The sequence below is a fragment of the Catharus ustulatus genome, chromosome 33, assembly GCF_009819885.2.
Source record: "Catharus ustulatus isolate bCatUst1 chromosome 33, bCatUst1.pri.v2, whole genome shotgun sequence".
Classification (NCBI taxonomy): Eukaryota; Metazoa; Chordata; class Aves; order Passeriformes; family Turdidae; genus Catharus; species Catharus ustulatus.
In genome coordinates, this window is record NC_046253.1 from 523,175 (window position 1) to 544,746 (window position 21,572).

Below are 21,572 nucleotides of genomic sequence, written 5' to 3' on the forward strand. Positions count from 1 at the left end.
AGAAATTCCAGTTTGGGATCTGGGAAATCCCAGTTTGGGAATCCCAGAAATTCCAGTTTGGGATCTGGGGAATCCCCAGAAATTCCCAGTTTGGGATCTGGGAAATCCCAGTTTGGGATCTGGGGAATAATTCCCTAAAAATTCCCTAAAATTCCCTGCAATAATTCCCTAAAATTCCCTAAAATTCCCTGCATTAATTCCCTGCATTTCCCTGCAATAATTCCCTAAAATTCCTGCATTAATTCCCTAAAATTCCCTGCAATAATTCCCTAAAATTCCCTGCAGTAATTCCCTAAAATTCCTTGTAATAATTCCCTGCAATTCCTGAGCTTTTTCAGCTTTGCTCTTTCCTCAGCCCTGGATTCTGAGGTGGTTCCTGTGCTGGGAAAATGGGATTGAGAAAAAAATGGGAAAGAAAAAAAAAAAATGGAAATGAGAAAAAATGGGAATGAGAAAAATGGGAAAGAGAAAAAAATGGAATGAGAAAAAAAAAAAGGAATGAGAAAAAAACAAAAAATGGGAATTACAAAAAAATGGGAATGACAAAAAAAAATTGGATGACAAAATGGGAATGACAAAAAATGGGAAAGAGAAAAAAATGGAATGAGAAAAAAATGGGAATGGGAAAAAAACTAAAAATGAGAATGACCAAAATGGGAATGACAAAAAAAAAATGGGAATGACAAAAATGGGAATGACCAAAAAAAAAAAAGCCAGGAATGAGAAAAACCAGGAATTAAAAAATTGGGATCCCAGAATTCCCCTGGGAGCCACCTCAGGTCCAGGATTAACCCAGCACTAACCTGGGCTGGGGTCACGCTGGGTTTGGGGTCACCCAGAGTTTTGGGATCACCCCAACCCTTGGGATGGGATCCCCCAAACCTGTGGGATCACCCCAGATTTTTGGGATGGGATCTGTCAGGCGTTGGGATCCCCCAAACCCTTGGGATGGGATCACCCAGATCTTTGGGATCACCCAGAATTTTGGAGTGGGATCCCCCAGGCTTTGGGATCACCCTAAACCCTTGGGATGGGATCCCCCAGACCTTTGGGGTCACCCCAGGCCTTTGGGATCACCCAGATCCATGGGATGGGATCACTCTGGGTTTGGGATCCCCAGACACTTGGGATCACCCCAGGCCTTTGGGATCACCCAGAATTTTGGAGTGGGATCTGCCAGCTTTGGGATCACCCTAAACCCATGGGATGGGATCCCCCCAAACCCTTGGTTCCCCCAGATTTTTGGGATGGGATCACTCTGGGTTTGGATCCCCAGACCTTTGAGGTGGGATCTGCCAGGTTTTGGGATCCCCCAGGCTTTGGGATCCCCCTAACCCTTAGATCACCCAAAATTTGGGATGGAATCACCCTGGTTGGGATCCCCCGACCTTTGGGGTGGGATCTGCCAGGCTTTGGGATCAACCCCAAACCCTTGGGATGGGATCACCCAGATCTTTGGGATCACCCAGATCTTTGGGATGGGATCTTGCCAGGGTTTTGGGATCCCCCAATCCATGAGATGGGATCCCACAAATCCATGGAATGGGATCTCTTTGGGATGGGATCATCCAGAGTTTTGGGATCCCCCAGTCCATGGGATGGGATCACTCTGGGTTTGGGATCCCCCAGAACCTTTGGGATGGGATCTGCCAGGTTTGGGGATCACCCCAAACCCTTGGGATGAGATTCCCCAAACCCTTGGATGGGATCACCCAGATCTTTGGGATCACCCAGAATTTTGGAGTGGATCTGCCAGGCTTTGGGATCCCTCCAGACCTTTGGGACCACCCCAGAATTTTGGGGATGGGATCACCCTGGGTTTGGGATCACACAGACCTTTGGGACCACCCCAAACCCTTGGGATGGGATCCCCCAAACTTTGGGATCACCCAGATCTTTGGGATGGGATCTACCAGGCTTTGGGATCCCCCAAACCCATGAATGGGATCTCTTGGGATGGGATCCCCCAGACCTTTGGGATCACCCCAGGCCTTTGGGATCACCCAGATCCATGGGATGGGATCACTCTGGGTTTGGGATCCCCAGACCTTTGAGGTGGGATCTGCCAGGCTTTGGGATCCCCCAGACCTTTGGGATCACCCCAGAATTTTGGGATGGGATCACCCTGGGTTTGGGATCACACAGACCCTTGGGATCCCCCAAACCCTTGGGATCCCCATACCTTTGGGATGGGATCTGCCAGTCTTTGGAATCCCCCAGACCCTTGGGATCACCCCAGAGCTTTGGATCACCCCAGACTTTTGGGATCAACCCCAGATCTTGGGATCACTCAGATCTTTGGGATCCCCAGGTGATCCGGCGGGGCTGGCTGACCATCAACAACATCAAGCTGGGTTTGGGATCCCACAGATCTGTGGGATGGGATCTCTTGGGTTGGGATCACCCAGAATTTTGGAGTGGGATCCCACAGAACCCTTGGATCACCCCAGATCTTTGGGATCACCCAGAATTTTGGGATGGGGATCTCTTGGGATGGGATCCCCAGGCTTTGGAATCCCCCAGACCCTTGGGATCACCCCAGGCCTTTGGGACCACCCCAGATTTTTGGGATGGGATCACCATGAGTTTGAGATCACCCAGATCTTTGGGATTGGATCTCCCTGGGTTTGGGATCACCCAGAGCTGTGGGATCACCTCAGATCTTTGGGATCACCCAGAATTTTGGGATCACCCAGATTTTTGGGATGGGATCACTCTGGGTTTGGGATCACTCAGAATTTTGGGATCCCAGGTGATCCGGCGGGGCTGGCTGACCATCAACAACATCAGCTGGGTTTTGGGATCCCCCAGAGCTTTGGGATGGGATCCCTTGGGTTGGGATCAACCCAAACCCATGTGGATCATCCAGATCTTTGGGATTGGATCTCCTGGGTTTGGGGATCACCCAGAGCTTTGGGATGGGATCTCTTGGGTTGGGATCACCCAGAATTTTTGGAGTGGGATCACTCTGGGTTTGGGATCACCCCAGAGTTTTGGGATGGGATCTCTTGGGTTGGGATCACCCAGAATTTTTGGAGTGGGATCACTCTGGGTTTGGGATCACCCCAAGAGTTTTGGGATGGGATCTCTTGGGTGGGATCACCCAGAATTTTGGAGTGGGATCCCCCAGACCCTTGGGATCACCCCAGATCTTTGGGATCACCCAGAATTTTGGGATGGGATCTCTTGGGATGGGATCCCCCAGGCTTGGAATCCCCCAGACCCTTGGGATCACCCCAGAGCTTTGGGATCACCCCAGAATTTTGGGATGGGATCACTCTGGGTTTGGGATCACCAATTCTTTGGGATCCCCCAGGTGATCCGGTGGGGCTGGCTGGACCATCAACAACATCAGCTGGGTTTGGGATCACCCCAAATCCATGGGATGGGATCTCTTGGGTTGGGATCAACCCCAAATCCATGGGATGGGATCTCTCTGGGTTTGGGGATCAACCCAGAGCTTTGGGATCACTCAGATTTTTGGGATTACTCAGATCTTTGGGATCCCCAGGTGATCCGGCGGGCTGGCTGACCATCAACAACATCAGCTGGGTTTGGGATCCCACAGATCTGTGGGATGGGATCACCCAGACCCTTGGGATAACCACTGGGTTTTGGGATCCCCTAAACCCTTGGGATGACCCAGATCTTTGGGATCACCCAGAATTTTGGGATGGGATCTCTCTGGGTTTTGGGATCACCCCAGATTTTTGGGATCACCCCAAACCATGGGATCACCCCAGATCTTTGGGATCACCCAGAATTTTGGGATGGGATCCCCCAGGCTTTGGAATCCCCCAGACCTTGGGATCACCCCAGAGCTGTGGGATGGGATCTCTTGGGATGGGATCACTCTGGTTTGGGATCACCCCAGAATTTTGGGATGGGATCTCTTGGGTTGGGATCACCCAGAATTTTGGGATGGGATCTCTCTGGGTTTGGGATCACCCAGACCTTTGGATCACCCAAACCCATGGGATGGGATCCCCCTGGGTTTGGGATCACCCAGAATTATGGGATCACCCAGAGCTGTGGGATCACCCCAGACTTTTGGGATCAACCCCAGATCTTTGGGATCACCTCAGATATTTGGGATCACCCCAGTTTTTGGGATGGGATCACTCTGGGTTTGAGATCACTCCAATCCTTTGGGATCACCCCAGAATTTTGGGATGGGATCCCCTAGATCTTGGGATCACCCAGAATTTTGGGATCACCCAGATTCTTTGGGATCACCCAGAATTTTGGGATGGGATCACTCAATCTTTGGGATTACTCAGATTTTTGGGATCCCCAGGTTGATCCCGGCGGGCTGGCTGACCATCAACAACATCAGCATCTGAAGGGCGGCTCCAAGGAATATTGGTTCGTGCTGACGGCCGAGTCCCTGTCCTGGTACAAGGACGAGGAGGTAGGGGGGGAAAAATGGGGAAAAATTGGGGGAAAATGGGGATTTAGGGAAAAATGGGGAAAAATGGGGCAAAAATGGGATTTGGGGGAAACAAGGGGGGAGAAATGGGGGGAAAATGGGGGGGAAATGGGAAAAATTGGGATTTAGGGGGAAAAAAATGGGGGAAATGGGATTTGGGGGGAAATGGGGAAAAAATGGGGAAAAAAATGGGAAAATTGGGAGATTTGAGGAAAAATGGGGGATTGGGGGAAAAAAAATGGGGGAGAAATGGGGAAAAAAAATGGGGATTTGGGGAAAAAATTGGGTGAAAAAATGGGAATTTGGGGGAGAAATGGGGAAGAAATGGAGGAAAATTGGGAGATCAGGGGGAAAAATGGGGGGGAAAAATGTGGATTTGGGGGGAAAAATTGGGGATTTAGGGGTGGGAAATTGGGAATTTGGGGTGAAAATGGGGGAAAAATGGGGATTTGGGGAAAATGGGGAGATTTGGGGAGATTTGGGGGAAAAATGGGGATTTTGGGGTGTGGATTCCCAAATTCAGGATTTTGGGTCTGGAATTCCAAATTCAGGAATTGATCCTTGGGACCTTTCCCTAATTCAGGATTTTGGGGTCTGGAATTCCCAAATTCAGGATTTTTGGGGTCTGGAATTCCCAAATTCAGGATTTTGGGGTCTGGAATTCCCAAATTCAGGAATTTTTAGGATCTGGAATTCCCAAATTCAGGATTTTGGGGTCTGGATTCCCAAAATCAGGGGATTCATCCAGGGAATCTTCTCCAAATTCAGGATTTTTGGGTCTGGAATTCCCAATTTCAGGGGATTAATTTAGGGAATCTTCTCCAAATTCAGGATTTTGGGGTCTGGAGTTCCCAAATTCAGGATTTTTGGAGTGTGGATTCCCAAATTCAGGATTTTTGGGGTCTGGAATTCCCAAATTCAGGATTTTGGGGTCTGGATTCCCAAATTCAGAGAATTCATCCAGGGAATCTTCCCCAAAATCAGGATTTTTGGGGTCTGGAATTCCCAAATTCAGGATTTTTTGGTGTCTGGAATTCCCAAATTCAGGATTTTTGGGGTCTGGAATTCCCAATTCAGGTTTTTTGCCCCATTTCCTCCCCAGGAGAAGGAGAAGAAGTACATGCTGCCCCTGGACAACCTGAAAAATCCGGGATGTGGAGAAAGGATTCATGTCCACTAAGCACGTGTTTGCCATCTTCAACACCGAGCAGAGGTGGGGTTTGGGATTTTTGGGGATTTTTGGGATTTTTTTAGGATTTTTCTGGGATTTTGGGGATTTTTTGGGATTTTTTGGGGATTTTTTGGGATTTTTTGGGGGTTTTTTTTTTTGAGATTTTTTTTTTAGGATTTTTTTGGGATTTTTTTTAGGATTTTTTTAGGATTTTTTAGGAATTTTTTAGGATTTTTTTAGGATTTTTTTTAGGATTTTTTTGGGATTTTTTGGAGTTTTTTGTTTTGTTTTTGGGATTTTTTGGGGGATTTTTGGGTGGATTTTTGTTTCTGTTTTTGTTTTTGTTTCATGTCCACCAAGCACGTGTTTGCCATCTTCAACACCGAGCAGAGGTGGGGTTTGGGGATTTTGGATTTTTTTAGGATTTTTCTGGGATTTTGGAGATTTTTTGGGGATTTTTTGGGGGTTTTTTGGGGATTTTTGGGGGGTTTTTTGAGATTTTTTTGGATTTTTTTAGGATTTTTTTAAATTTTTTTAGGATTTTTTTAGGATTTTTTTTAGGATTTTTTTGGATTTTTTTTTAGGATTTTTTAGGAATTTTTTTTAGGATTTTTTAGGATTTTTTGGGGATTTTTGGGGAATTTTTGGGGGATTTTTTTGGGATTTTTTGGGGGATTTTTGGTTTTGTTTCATGTCCACCAAGCACGTGTTTGCCATCTTCAACACCGAGCAGAGGTGGGATTTGGGGATTTTGGGGGATTTTGGGGATTTTTTTAGGATTTTTCTGGTATTTTTGGAATTTTTGGGGATTTTTTGGGGATTTTTTTGGGATTTTTTTTGGATTTTTGGGGGATTTTTTGGGGATTTTTAGGATTTTTTTAGGATTTTTTGGGGTTTTTTTGGAATTTTCTTGGATTTTTTTAGGATTTTTTTGGGAATTTTTTTAGGATTTTTTTTAGGATTTTTTTAGGATTTTTGGGGGGTTTTTTTGGTTTTTGGGATTTTTTGGGGATTTTTTGAGGATTTTTTGGGGATTTTTGTTTTTGTTTTTGTTTCATGTCCACCAAGCACGTGTTTGCCATCTTCAACACCGAGCAGAGGTGGGATTTGGGGATTTTGGGGATTTTTGGGATTTTTTGGGGATTTTGGGGGGTTTTATGGGTTTTTAAGGATTTTTTGGGGGGATTTTTGGGGGATTTTTTTGGGTTTTTTAGGATTTTTTGGGGATTTTTTAGGATTTTTTGGGGATTTTTGGGGGATTTTTTGGGGATTTTGGGGGGATTTTTTTAGTATTTTTGTACGATTTTTTTAGGATCTTTTTGGGATTTTTTGGGGATTTTTTGGGTTTTTGGGGAATTTTGGGGGATTTTTTGGGATTTTTGGGGATTTTTGGGGGGTTTTTTTGGAATTTCTATTGGGTTTTGGAGAGGGTTGGGATTTTTTAAATTTTTATTGGGGGTTTTTTGGGGGTTTTGGGTTTTTGTGGCTTTTTTGGGGTTTTTTGGGGAGATTTTTTGGGGTTTTGGGGGTGGTTTTTTTGGTTTTTAGGGATTTTTGGGGGGGATTTTTTTGTTTTTAGGGGGTTTTTTTAGTTTTGTTTTTTTTAATTGTTTTTTTTGGGGGGGGGTTGGGGAATTTTTTTTATTTTTGGGGTTTTTGGGGGGTTATTTTGGTGATTTTTGGGGGTTTTTTGGGGGTTTTTTTTGGGGTTTTGGTGGCCAGCCCTGTGGGGATTTGGGGGTTTTTTTAATGGGGATTTTTGGGATTTGGGCTCAGTCCCTGTGGGATTTTTGGGGTTTTTTGGGGGGGATTTTGGGGATTTTTTTGTGGGGATTTTTGGGATCTGGGGCTCAGTCCCTGTGGGGATTTGGGGTTTTTCTGGGGGGATTTTTGGGATTTTTTTTGGGGGATTTTTGGGATCTGGGGCTCAATCCCTTTGCGGATTTGGGGTTTTTCTGGGGGGATTTTTGAGGGGATTTTTGTGGGGATTTGGGTTGGGTTTTTTTTGTGGGGATTTTTGGGATTTGAGGCTCAATCCCTGTGGGATTTTTGGGGTTTTTTTGGGGCCAGGAATGTGTACAAGGACCTGAGGCAGATCGAGCTGGCCTGTGACTCCCAGGGGGATTTTGGGGATTTTTGGGGGGATTTGGGGTTTTTTTGGGGGGGATTTTTGGGATTTTTTTGTGGGGATTTTTGGGATTTGGGGCTCAGTCCCTTTGAGGATTTGGGGTTTTTTGGGGGGGATTTTTGGGATTTTTTTGTGGGGATTTTTGGGATTTTTTTGTGGGGATTTTTGGGATTTTTGGGGGGATTTGGGTTTTTTTTGGGGGGGATTTTTGGGATTTTTTTTGAGGGGATTTTTGGGATTTGGGGCTCAGTCCCTGTGGGATTTTTGGGGTTTTTTTTGGGGCCAGGAATGTGTACAAGGACCTGAGGCAGATCGAGCTGGCCTGTGACTCCCAGGAGGACGTGGACAGCTGGAAAGCCTCGTTCCTCAGGGCTGGGGTTTATCCTGAGAAAGACCAGGTACAAAATCCCAAAATCCCAAAATCCCCAAAATCCCCAAATCCCAAATTCCAAAACCCCAAATTCCTGATCCCCAAACCCCCAAATGCCCAAATGCACAGACCCTCAAAATCCCAAAAACCCAAATCCCTAAATCCCAAAATCCTCAAATTCCTGATCCCCAAACCCCAAAATCCCCAACCCCAAATCTCCAAATCCCCAAATCCCAAATCCCCAAATCCACAAATCCCAAAATCCCAAAATCTCCAAAATCCCCAAATCCCCAAATCCTCAAAATCCCCAAATCCTCAAATCCAAATCTTCAAACCCAAAATCCCAAAATCCACAACCCCAAATTCCTGATCCCCAAACCCCCAAATGCCCAAATCCACAAACCCCAAAACCCCAAATTCAAAAACCCCAAATCCACAGATCCCAGATCCCCAAAATCCCCCAAATCCTCAAGTCCCCCAAACCCACAATTCCCCAAATCCTCAAATCCCAAAATCCCCAAATTCCCCAAATCCCCCAAAATCTCCAAATCTCAAATCCCCAAAACCCCAAATCCCCAAAATCCCCAAACCCCAAATCCTCAAACCCCAAAATCCCAAATTCCAAAACCCCAAATTCCTGATCCCCAAATCCCCAAAATCCCAAATCCCCCAAATCCCAAAATCCCCAAATCCACAAATCCCCAAAATCCCCAAACCCCAAAATTCCCAAATCCCCCTGACCCCAGTTTGTCCCAGTTTGTCCCAGTTTGTCCCAGTCTGTCCCAGTCTGTCCCAGTTTGGCCCAGTTTGGCCCAGTTTGGCCCAGTTTGGCCCAGTTTAACCCCATTTTCCCCCCTGCAGACGGAGAGTGAGGAGGGGCTCAGGAAAACACCTTCTCCATGGACCCCAGTCTGTCCCAGTCTGTCCCAGTCTGTCCCAGTTTGTCCCAGTTTGGCCCAGTCTGTCCCAGTTTAACCCCTCCTGACCCCAGTCTGTCCCAGTTTGTCCCAGTCTGTCCCAGTTTAACCCCTCCTGACCCCAGTCTGTCCCAGTTTGGCCCAGTTTGGCCCAGTTTGACCCATTTTTTCCCCCCTGCAGACGGACAGTGAGGAGGGGGCTCAGGAAAACACCTTCTCCATGGACCCAGTCTGTCCCAGTCTGTCCCAGTTTGGTACTGGGATCCCTCCCTGACCCCAGAACTGTCCCAGTTTATCCCAGTTTGGCCCAGTCTCTCCCAGTTTGACCCCAGACCCATTTTCTCCCCTGCAGACGGAGAGTGAGGAGGGGGCTCAGGAAAACACCTTCTCCATGGACCCCAGTCTGTCCCAGTCTGCCCCAGTCTGTCCCAGTTTGGTACTGGGATCCCTCCCTGACACCAGAACTGTCCCAGTCTGTCCCAGTCTGTCCCAGTCTGTCCCAGTTTAACCCCTCCTGACCCAGTCTGTCCCAGTTTAACCCCCAGACCCATTTTTCCCCCCTGCAGACGGAGAGTGAGGAGGGGGCTCAGGAAAACACCTTCTCCATGGCCCCCAGTCTGTCCCAGTCTGTCCCAGTCTGTCCCAGTTTAACCCCTCCTGACCCCAGTTTGGCCCAGTCTGTCCCAGTTTAACCCCCAGACCCATTTTTCCCCCTGCAGACGGAGAGTGAGGAGGGGGCTCAGGAAAACACCTTCTCCATGGACCCCAGTCTGTCCCAGTCTGTCCCAGTTTGGTACTGGGATCCCTCCCTGACACCAGAACTGTCCCAGTCTGTCCCAGTTTATCCCAGTTTGACCCCAGACCCATTTTCTCCCCCTGCAGACGGTGAGTGAGGAGGGGGCTCAGGAAACACCTTCTCCATGGACCCCAGTCTGTCCCAGTCTGTCCCAGTTTGGCCCAGTTTGGCCCAGTTTGACCCATTTCTCCCCCTGCAGACGGAGAGTGAGGAGGGGGCTCAGGAAAACACCTTCTCCATGGACCCCAGTCTGTCCCAGTCTGTCCCAGTCTGTCCCAGTCTGTCCCAGTTTATCCCAGTTTAACCCCCAGACCCATTTCTCCCCCTGCAGACGGAGAGTGAGGAGGGGGCTCAGGAAAACACCTTCTCCATGGACCCCCAGCTGGAGAGGCAGGTGGAGACCATCAGGAACTTGGTGGATTCCTACGTGGGGATCATCAACAAATCCATCCGGGACCTCATGCCAAAGACCATCATGCACCTCATGATCAACAATGTGAGGGGGAAATGGGGAAAAAAGGGGAAATGGGGTGGGAAATGGGTGGGAAAGGGGAAATTCCTCTCCAGAGCAAGGATTGCAGCCAAAAATACCCCAAACAAACTCCAAATCCCAAACAAGCCCCAAACAAATCCCAAATCCCAAACAAACCCAAACCTTGAACAAACCCCAAACCTTGAACAAATCCCAAATCCCAAACAAATCACAAATCTCACACAAACCCCACACAAACCCCAAATCCCACACAAACTCCACACAAACCCCAAATCCCAAACAAGCCCCAATCCCAAACAAACCTCACACAAACCCCAAATACCAAACAAATCACAATCTCACACAAACCCCAAATCTCACACAAACCCCAAATGTCACACAAACCCCAAATCCCAAACAAACCCAAATCTCACACAACCCCACACAAACCCCAAATCCCAAACAAATCACAAACCCTGAACAAATCCCAAATCCCGAACAAATCCCAAATCCCAAACAAATCACAAATCTCACACAAATCCCACACAAACCCCAAATCTCACACAAACCCCAAACAAACCCCAAATCCCAAACAAATCCCAAATCTCACACAAACCCCAAATCTCACACAAACACCAAATCCTTTTTTTCACCAGACCAAGGATTTCATCCACTTGGAGCTGATGACCCCAAAAATACCCCACAGAAACCCCAAACAAACCCTGAACAAATCCCAAATCTCACACAAACCCCAAATCCCAAACAAACCCCAAACCCTGAACAAATCCCAAATCTCACACAAACCCCAAACCCCACACAATCCCTGATTTCTCCTCCCAGACCAAGGATTTCATCCACTTGGAGCCGCTGCCGTTCCTGTACTCGGGCTCTGACCAGGCCCCAAATCTCACACAAAAACCCCAAACAAACCCCAAATCTCACAGAAAAACCCAAATTCTGGTTCCCCAGACCAAGGATTTCATCCACTCGGAGCTGCTGCCGTTCCTGTACTTGGGCTCAGACCAGGCCCCACACAAACCCCAAATCTCACACAAAAACCCCAAACAAACCCCAAATCTCACAGAAAACCCCAAATTCTGGTTCCCCAGACCAAGGATTTCATCCACTCGGAGCTGCTGGCGTTCCTGTACTCTGGGTCTGACCAGGCCAGCCTGATGGAGGAGTCCCCCGAGCAGGCCCAGCGGAGGAGGAGATGCTCCGCATGTACCACGCGCTGCGCGAGGCGCTCGCCATCATCGGCGACATCAGCACCAGCACCGTCAGCACCCCGTGCCACCCCCCGTGGATGACACCTGGCTGCAGCCTGGGGGCCCACAGGTGGGTTTGGGGGGATAGGGGGTTTTGGAAAGGGTTTGGGGGTTTTGTAAAGGGGTTGGAAAGGGTTTGGAAAGGGTTTGGGGGGATTATAAAGGGGTTGGGGGATTTTGTAAAGGGTTTGGGGGGTTTGGAAAGGGGTTGGAAAGGGGTTGGGGTGGGTTTGGGGGTTGGAAAGGATTTGGGAATGGGTTGGGAAGGGTTTGGGGGGTTTGGAAAGGGGTTGGGGGGGTTTGGGGGGTTTGGGGGGGTTTTGGAAAGGGTTTGGGGGTTTGGGATGGGGTTGGGAAGGGGTTTTTGGGTGGGTTCGGGGGAGTTTTTAAAGGGTTGGGGTCGTTTGGAAAGGGTTTGGGGTGGTTTGGAGTGGTTTAGAAAGGTTTGGGGGGTTTGGGAAAGGGTTGGGAAGGGGTTGGAAAGGTTTGGGGTGGTTTATAAAGGGTTTGGGGTGGTTTTGTAAAGGGTTTGGGGGGCTTTATAAAGGGTTTGAGGGATTTGGAATTATTTGGAAAGGATTTGGGAGTGGGTTGGGAAGGGTTTGGTGGATTGGAAAGGGTTGGGAAGGGGTTGGAAAGGGGTTTGGGTGGTTTTGGAAGGGTTTGGGGGCTTGGAAATTGGAGTGGTTTGGAAAGGATTTGGGAGTGGGTTGGGAAGGGGTTTGGGGGGCTGGGGGGTGCTGGGAAGGGTTTTGGGGGGGTTTTATAAAGGGTTTGGGGGGGTTTGGGAAGGGATTGGGGGTGGGTTTGGGGGGTTTATAAAGGGTTTTGGGGGTTTGGGATGGGGTTTGGGGGGTTGGGAAGGGATTTGGGGTGGTTTTGTAAAGGGTTTGGGGGGGTTTATACAGGGTTTGGGGGGCTTGGGAAGGGGTTTGGGGGTGGGTTGGGAAGGGTTAGGGGGATTTGGAGTGATTTTGTAAAGGGTGTGAGGGTTTATAAAGGGTTTGGGGTGGTTTGGAGTGGTTTGTAAATGGTTTGGGGAATTTGGGGAGGATTTGGTTGGTTTTGTAAAGGGTTTGGGGGGTTTGGGAAGGGTTTGGGGGAGTTAGGGGGATTTAGAATGGTTTGGAAAGGATTTGGGAGTGGGTTGGGAAGGGGTTGGGAGGTTGGAAGGGTTTGGGGGCTTTGGAAAGGGTTTGGGTGTGTTTTATAAAGGGTTTGAGGGGTTGGGGTGTTCCCATGGGGGGGTTGGGCTACTCCAGTGTGTTTTGGACTACCCCAGTGGGGTTTGGGCTATCCTAGGGGGGTTTTGAGCTCCCCCAGCAGTTCAGGCTCCCCACTGTGGGGTTTTGGGCTACCTCAGTGAGGTTTGGGCTACCCCAGCAGCTCAGGCTCCCCCTGTGAGGTTTGGGCCATCCTAGGTGGGTTTGGGCTGCCCCAGTGAGGTTTGGGCTATCCCAGTGTGTTTTGGGCTACCCCAGTGGGGTTTGGGTACCCCAGGGGAGTTTGGGCTATCCCAGGGGGGATTTTGGGCTACCCCAGTGGGATTTTGGGCTACCCCATTGTGTTTTGGGCTATCCCAGTGGGGTTTGGGCTACCCCAGGTGGGTTTGGGCAATCCCAGAGGGATTTTGGGCTATCCCAGGAGGGATTTTGGGCTATCCCAGGGGGAATTTTGGGCTATCCCAGGGCATTTTGGACTATCCTAGGTAGGGCTTTGAGCTCCCCCAGCGGGCTCAGCCCCCTCTCTGACGCCCCCTCCCCTCTCAGCCCCCCTCCCCAGCGCCGGCCGCCCTCGGCGCTGCCCCCCCCGGGCCGCCCCCCGTCCCTTCGAGCCGCGGCCCCGGGGCCGCCGCCGCTGCTGCTGCCCTGCCCGGGGGGGGCCCCGCGCCCTTCGCCGCCCCCCCCATCCCCTCCCGCCTCGGCCCCTGGGCCCCCAGCGACCCCTTCACGGCCCCCCCCCAAATCCCCGCCCGGCCCGCCAGAGTCCCGCCCGGCATCCCCCCGGGAGTGCCCAGGTGAGAGGGGATGGGGGGTGGGGTATGCTGGGATGGACTGGGATGGACTGGGATATACTGGGATATACTGGGGTACAGATGGGAGGGGCTGGGATGCACTGGGGTATGCTGGGGAGGGAGTGGGATACACTGGGGTCACACTGGGATACACTGGGATGGACTGGGATGGACTGGGATGGACTGGGGGAGGAGTGGGGTACACTGGGGTCACACTGGGATGGGCTGGGGTCACACTGGGATACACTGGGATACACTGGGATCCATTGGGGTCACACTGGGATGGACTGGGATGGGCTGGAGTCACACTGGGATGGGGTGGAGTCACACTGGGGTCACACTGGGGTCACACTGGGATACACTGGGATGGGCTCTGGTCACTGGGATACACTGGGGTACAGCTGGGATACACTGGGATACACTGGGAGGGACTGGGATACACTGGGATCCATTGGGGTCACACTGGGATGCACTGGGGTACAGCTGGGATGGGCTGAGGTCACACTGGGATACACTGGGTCACACTGGGATGGACTGGGGTCACACTGGGATACACTGGGGTCACACTGGGATACACTGGGGTCACACTGGGAGGGGCTGGGATCACACTGGATGGGTTGGGGTCACACTGGGATACACTGGGGTCACACTGGGATACACTGGGATACACTGGGATGGACTGGGGTCACACTGGGATACACTGGGATGGACTGGGATGGACTGGGATGGACTGGGGTCACACTGGGATGGACTGGGATGGACTGGGGTCACACTGGATGGGGTGGAGTCACACTGGGATGGACTGGGATACACTGGGGTCACACTGGGGTCACACTGGGATACACTGGGATACACTGGGGTCACACTGGGATACACTGGGATGGGAATTGGATATACTGGGATACACTGGGGTCACACTGGGATGCACTGGTGGGGAGTGGGGTCACACTGGGGTCACACTGGGATGGACTGGGATATACTGGGGGGGAGTGGGATACACTGGGATCCATTGGGGTCACACTGGGATACACTGGGAGGGGCTGGGGTCACACTGGGATGGACTGGGGTCACACTGGGATCCATTGGGGTCACACTGGGAGGGAGTGGGATACACTGGGGGGGAGTGGGATACACTGGGGTCACACTGGGATGGGGTGGGGTCACACTGGGATACACTGGGATGGGCTGGGGTCACTGGGATGGGGTGGAGTCACACTGGGGTCACACTGGGGTGGACTGAGATACACTGGGATGGGCTGGAGTCACACTGGGATACACTGGGATATACTGGGATGGGCTGGAGTCACACTGGGGTGGGCTGAGATCACACTGGGATACACTGGGAGGGGCAGGGGTCACACTGGGATACACTGGGATGGAGTGGAGTCACACTGGGATACACTGGGATGGGCTGGAGTCACACTGGGATACACTGGGATGGGCTGGGTCACACTGGGATACACTGGGAGGGCAGGGGTCACACTGGGATACACTGGGATGGAGTGGAGTCACACTGGGATACACTGGGATGGACTGGGTCACACTGGGTGGGCTGGGGTCACACTGGGATTCACTGGGGGGGGGCTGGGATCACACTGGGATACACTGGGTGGGAATTGGATATACTGGGATACACTGGGATGGGTTGGGGTCACACTGGAGGGAGTGGGATCACACGGGAGGGGCTGGGATACACTGGGGGGGAGTGGGGTACACTGGGGTCCCACTGGGATGGACTGGGGTCACACTGGGATACACTGGGATGGGCTGGGGTGGGAATTGGATATACTGGAATACACTGGGATACACTGGGGTCACACTGGGATGGGCTGGGGTCACACTGGGGTCACACTGGGATACACTGGGGTCCACTGGGATCCATTGGGGTCACACTGGGATGGACTGGGAGGAACTGGCATACACTGGTGGGGATGGAGTCATTCTGGGGTCACACTGGGGTACACTGGGATCCATTGGGGTCACACTGGGATACACTGGGAGGGGCTGGGTCCCACTGGGAATCCCAAACTCTCCCCCCCCTCCCCAGGAGACCCCCAGCGGCCCCGAACCGCCCGACCATCATCCGGCCCGCCGAGCCCTCCCTGCTGATTAACCCACGGGGTCTGCTGGGATCTGCTGGGATCCACTGGGGTCTGGGGTTAACGGGGTCTGGGGGATCCAGAGAGATCTGTGGGATCTGTGGTATTAACTGGATCAGTGAGCTTGATGGGATCTGTGGGATCCACCAGATCCATGGGATTAATGTGATCTACAGGATCCACAGGGTCTGTGGGATCCACAGGATCCACAGGGTCATTGGGACCCCCCCATACCCGGGGATCATTGGGATCCATGGGATCATTGGGACCTATGGGATCAACTGGACCTATGGGATCAACTGGGACCTATGGGATCCAACCCCACCCGGGAGAAAAAACCGACCCCAAGCCCAGCCAGAACTCCTGGAGCTGATCCCAGGGGCGGATCCCAAATCCTGGGGCTGATCCTGGGGTTGATCCCAAATCCTGGGACTGATCCTGATCCAGTCCTGGTCCTGGGGCTGATCCCAAATCCTGGGGCTGATCCCAAATCCCAGGACTGATCCCAAATCCTGGGGCTGATCCCAAATCTGATCCCAGGGCTGATCCCAAATCCTGGGGCTGATCCTGGGGTTGATCCTAAATCCTGGGACTCATCCTGATCCAGTCCTGGTCCTGGGGCTGATCCCAAATCCTGGTCCTGATTCCAAATCCTGGGACTGGTCCCAAATTCTGGGACTGATCCCAAATCCCAGGGTTGATCCTGAATCTCAGGGTTGATCCTGAGGCTGATCCCAATCCAGATCCCAAATCCCAGGGCTGATCCTGCCTGGAATCCCAGGGTTGATCTTGAATCCTGGACTGATCCAAATCCCAAATCCAGGGTTGATCCTGAATCTCGGGGTTGATCCTGGCCCTGATCCCAATCCCAAATCCCAGGGTTGATCCTGGCCCTAATCCTGGTCCCAGGGTTGATCCCGAATCCTGGGGTTGATCCTGGGGCTGATCCCAATCCCAGATCCCAATCCCAGGGCTGATCCTGGCCCTGATCCCAATCCCAGATCCCAATCCCAGGGCTGATCCTGGCCCAGATCCCAGATCCCCTTCCCGTTCCCGGCCGGCGGCAGCTCCAGGGCTGATCCAAATCCCAGATCCGATCCCGATCCCAGGGCTGATCCCAGATCCAGGGTTGATCCTGGCCCAATCCCCGTTCCCCGGCCGGCGGCAGCTCCAGGGCTGGTCCCGCAGCGCTCCTGGCAGCTCCCGGAGCCCCCCAGCCCCCCCCCGGCCGGGATTTGGGGGGTGGGAGGGGGGTGGGGGAGGGGAACATTGCACTTTGTCCTGGGGGGGGGTGGGCTCTGACCCCCTCCCCCTCCTCCTCCTCCTCCTCCTCCTCCCGGATTCCACTCTTGGATTCCCTAAAAAATTTGGGGGGGATTCACCCCAAAACCCACCCAGAGCCCCTCCCCCCCCCAGGGATTTTTTGGGGTTTTTTTGGAAATTTTTGGAATTTTTTTTTTGAGAATTTCGGGGTTTTTAGAGCTGGGGAAAATCCTGGAATTCCCAGAGGGATTCACACGGATGAATTCAGCTCAGGAATTTCCTCTGGGGAGGAGGAGGAGGAGGAGGAGGAGGAGGAGGAGGAGATAGAGGAGGAGGAGGAAGCTGTGACCCCCCCCCCAAAATTCCCAATCCCACTCCGCCGGCTCCGGCCGGAGCCGAGTTTGTAAATATTTTTACAGACTTGTATTAATTGTATAAAAAAACAAAAAACCACAAAAACGGAGGGAAAAAACCACCAAAAAAAATCACAAAAAATAAAAAACCACACAAAAAAAAAATTTTAAAAAAATCCACAAAAAAAATAAAAAAAATCACAAAAAAAAATCAACAAAACATAAAAATCCAGAAAAAAAAGGAACCAAAAAAAAAAAGAAAAATAATCCCGGCCCAGCATAATGTGGATTTTTCCAACCCCCCCCCGGCCCCGGTGCCTTAACGACCCCCCCGGCTCGGGGGGCCAATTAATCCAATTAACGAGCCGGGGGCGGATTTGGGGGGGCGGCTCCGCCCCCCCCGGGGTCCCCGAAGTGCCTCCGCTCCGCGTCCCATTAATGAACTAAAAACCGGCAAAAAAATCTGAATAAAGTGGAAAAAAAAAATAAAATTTATTGAGTGAGGTGTGTGGAATTCTGGGGGGTTTTCACGTTTTTGGGGTTTTTGGGGGGGGGGATTCAGTGGGATCCAGTGGAAGTTTGGGATCGGGAATCCCTCAGAATTTTGGGAATTTTGGGATCAGGAATCTCTCAGGAATTTTGGGAATTCGGGATCGGAATCCCTCAGGAATTTTTGGAATTTCGGGACCGGGATCCTCAGGAATTTGGGAATTTCGGGATCAGAAATCCCTCAGGAATTTTGGGAATTTCGGGATTTTGGGGAATCCCTCAGGGACCCCCCGGGCCGCCGCGCCCGCGCGACACCGCATCAGGAAGGACCCCCCGGGGCTGCCCGCGGCGCCGCCTGAGGCGGGAGCGGACGCGGGACCCGGTGAGGGGATGAGGGGACGGTGAGGTGGCGGATCCCGGTGAGCGATCCTGCTGTTGGATCCGGTTGCCGCTGAGGCGGCGGATCCCGGTGCTTGATCCCGGTTGTCAATCCCGGTTGTCGATCCCGGTGACGAATCCCAGAATTTTTTTCAGGCGGCGCCGCGGCCGCCCCAGGCGCGGGGTCCTCGCCTGTCCCGGCCTCACCCTGAATCCCCCGCGCTGATTGGCTGCTCCCTTCCCGGCGCCCTGAACGCTGATTGGTCAGCGCGACCCTGGCCCCGCCCCTTGGAGAAGCCGGGTCCCCAATGCACCGCGCGTGGGGGGCTTTGGGGGCAAATTTGGGAGATTTTTGGGGCAAATTTGGGGAATTTTGGGGCAGATTAACAGGTCCAGGGGATAAATGGGGGCAGATTTGGAGGTCTGGGGGCAGGCCTGGGGAAATTCGGGGCTGGCTTGGGGCTGGGGGGCAGATTTGGGGTATTTCAGGGCAGATTTGGGGTATTTCAGGGCAGATTTGGGGTATTTCTGGGCAGATTTGGGGGATCTAAAGGTGGATTTTGGACATCTGGGACACATTTTGGGGTGCAGGAGCAGATTTTGGAGTCCCTGGGGCAGATCTGCGTGTCCAAGATCCCTTCTTTTATCCTTGTCCTGTGAAAGTCACAACTGCCACCCACAGAAATTTCTCCCCTCCTGAGCTCAGAGCTTTGGGTGCACAAAAAAAAAAAAAAAAAAAAAAAAAAAATCCATTATTGTGCAATGGGTGAAAAACTCAATTTCCTGGGGCCGAGCGGCCGCTTCCTTCCTGTGCCCGAACCCCCGGCCTGGCTCATCCCGGCTCTTCCGGCACATTCCGGCACATTCCGGCACATTCCGGCTCTTCCCTCGTTCCCGGGAGCTCCAGGAGGAGGATGAGGATGATGATGATGAGGTTGGAGTTGCTGCTCCTCGTGGCTGCGGCGTTTTCCTCGTGCTTGAGCCAGACGGGCCACGAGTCCGGCCAGGATTCCCAACAGAATTCCCGCCAGGATTCCGGATTCCCACCACGATTCTGGCCAGGATTCCCGCTTGGATTCCTGGGATTCCCGCCAGGATTCCCACCAGGATTCCCGCTTGGATTCCCACTTGGATTCCCACTTGGATTCCTGGGATTCCCGCCAGGATTCTCAGGATTCCCGCCAGAATTCCCGCTTGGATTCCCAGGATTCCCACCAGGATTCTCCCCAGGGTTCCCCCCATGATTCTCGGGATTCTCTCCAGGATTCCCACCAGGATTCCCGCCAGGATTCCCATCAGGATCCCGTGTTCCCCCCAGGATTCTCAGGATTGCTGCCACAATTCCCGCCAGGATTTCCACCACGATTCCCAGGATTCTCCTCAGGATTCCCGCCAGGATTCTCCCCAGGATTCCCAGGATTCTCCCCAGGATTCCTGCCAGGATTCCCAGGATTCCTGCCATGATTCCCAGGATTCTCCCCAGGATTCCCACCAGGATTCCCACCAGGATTCCCACCACGATTTCCAGGATTCTCCCCACGATTCCCTCCAGGATTCCCAGGATTCCCCCAGGATTCTCTCCAGGATTCTCCCCAGGATTCCCACCAGGATTCCCACCAGGATTCTCGAGGTTTCCCCCAGAATTCCCGGGGTTCTCCCAGGATTCTCACCCGGATTCTTGGGATTCCCACCAGGATTCCCGCTTGGATTCCCCCCAGGATTCCCACCAGGATTCTCCCCAGGACTCCCCCCAGGATTCTCCCCAGGATTCCCACCAGGATTCCCGCCACGATTCCTGGGATTACCCCCAGGATTCCCCCCATGATTCCCGGGGTTCTCCCCAGGATTCCCCCCAGGATTCTAGGGATTCCCACCAGGATTCCCGCTTGGATTCCCGGGATTCCCACCAGGGTTCCCCCCAGGATTCTCAGAATTCCCCCCAGGATTCCCACCAGGGTTCCCCCCAGGATTCTCAGAATTCCCCCCAGGATTCCCACCAGGATTCTCGGGGTTCCCCCAGGATTATCCCCGGATTCTAGAGATTCCCACCAGAATTCCCGCTTGGATTCCCGGGATTCCCGCCAGGATTCCCTCCATGATTCCCCCAGGATTCTCAGAATTCCCTCCACGATTCCCCCCAGGATTCCCGGGGTTCCCGGGGTTCCCGCCGCCGTCCCCCCCCTCCCCCCGTCGCCCCCCGAGGCTCCTCCCGGCCCCGCTGCTGCTCCAGCTCCCCCCGGCCCCGGGTCCCCCCCGGCTCCGCTGCCTGGCCCCACGGCGCTTCCCGGGCAGCACCTTCGAGCTTTTCCAGGGAACCCCAGAACTCCCAGTTTGGAGCGTCCCGGCCGCTCCCGACCAGCACTGGGCCGAGTTCCCGGCGGCCGGAGCCGCGCGGTGCTGGCGGTGCCGGTACCGGAGCCACAACGGCAGCGCCTGGCTGGAGTCGGAGCTGAGCCCCGTGGGTGTCGGGGGTTTGTCCCGCTGGGAATTCCCTTCCCTGGTCCCACAGCCAAATTTGGGGTTTTTCTCCTCAGATTTGGGGGATGCCGAGTGTCAGCGCGGTGACGGCGTCGCCACTGGAGCCGCGCCCATGGCCGGGACCACGCGGGACGGGAACGGGAACGAGAACGGGAATGGGAACGGTACCGGCACTGTCCTGGGATCCCTAAGCTGCTCCTGGGGCTGGATCCTGGGGCTGGATCCCAGTGCTGGATCCTGAGGCTGGATCCCAGAGCTGGATCCCGGTGCTGGATCCTGGGGATGGATCCTGGGGCTGGATCCCAGTGCTGGATCCTGAGCCAATCCCAGTACTGGATCCCTGAGCTCCCAGTGCTGCATCCCGGGCTGGATCCCAGGCTGGATCCCTGAGCTGATCCTGGGGTTGATCCCAAATCCTGGGACTCATCCTGATCCCAGTCCTGGTCCTGGGGCTGATCCCAAATCCTGATCCTGGCATTGATCCCAGACCTGGTCCTGGTCCTGATCCCAAATCCTGGGACTGATCCCAAATTCTGGGGCTGATCCCAAATCCCAGGTTGATCCCGGGACTGGATCCCACTGCTGGATCCCTGAGCCACTCCTGGTGCTGGATCCCAGAGCTGCTCCTGGTGCTAGATCCCTGAGCTGATCCCAGTGCTGGATCCTCGAGCCACTCCCGGGCTGGATCCCTGAGCCGATCCCAGGGCTGGATCCCAGTGCTGGATTCGAGGGCTGGATCCTGGTGCTGGATCCCTGAGCTGGATCCCTGAGCCAATCCCAGTGCTGGATCCCAGTGCTGAATCCCTGAGCTGGATCCCAGTGCTGAATCCCTGAGCTGGATCCCAGTGCTGGATCCCTGAGCCAATCCCAGTGCTGGATCCCAGTGCTGGATCCTGAGGCTGGATCCCTGAGCTGATCCTGGTGCTGGATCTGTGAGCTGATTCTGG

General features: G+C 52.9%; 2 protein-coding genes across 2 annotated transcripts in view; both read left to right on the plus strand.

Moving 5' to 3' along the window:
* The window catches only part of DNM2 (dynamin 2), a 56,053-nt gene extending 39,586 nt beyond the window's left edge, over positions 1 to 16,467 (plus strand). The window contains 12 exon segments of the mRNA XM_033083805.2: positions 2,753 to 2,794; positions 4,337 to 4,411; positions 5,532 to 5,570; positions 5,572 to 5,642; positions 8,015 to 8,126; positions 10,143 to 10,307; positions 11,393 to 11,489; positions 11,492 to 11,572; positions 11,575 to 11,620; positions 13,318 to 13,433; positions 13,436 to 13,568; positions 15,613 to 16,467. Of these exon segments, the coding sequence (XP_032939696.1) occupies positions 2,753 to 2,794; positions 4,337 to 4,411; positions 5,532 to 5,570; positions 5,572 to 5,642; positions 8,015 to 8,126; positions 10,143 to 10,307; positions 11,393 to 11,489; positions 11,492 to 11,572; positions 11,575 to 11,620; positions 13,318 to 13,433; positions 13,436 to 13,568; positions 15,613 to 16,069 (1,434 nt within the window). The 3' untranslated portion in view covers positions 16,070 to 16,467.
* Positions 16,468 to 20,242: 3,775 nt separating this feature from the next.
* LOC117009445 (sulfated surface glycoprotein 185-like) lies at positions 20,243 to 20,866 on the plus strand. Its single transcript, XM_033083679.1, has 2 exons — positions 20,243 to 20,606; positions 20,682 to 20,866. The coding sequence occupies exons 1-2, from the start codon at positions 20,243 to 20,245 to the stop codon at positions 20,864 to 20,866; spliced, it is 549 nt and encodes a 182-aa protein (XP_032939570.1).
* The last annotated feature ends 706 nt before the right edge of the window (positions 20,867 to 21,572 follow it).

Coding starts and splice junctions, on each gene's coding strand:
- LOC117009445 (XM_033083679.1), top strand. CDS start 20,243: ATGATTCCCCCAGGATTCTCAGAATTCCCTCCACGATTCCCCCCAGGA. Junction 20,607..20,681: donor GGAGTCGGAGCTGAGCCCCG/TGGGTGTCGGGG, acceptor TTTTCTCCTCAG/ATTTGGGGGATGCCGAGTGT.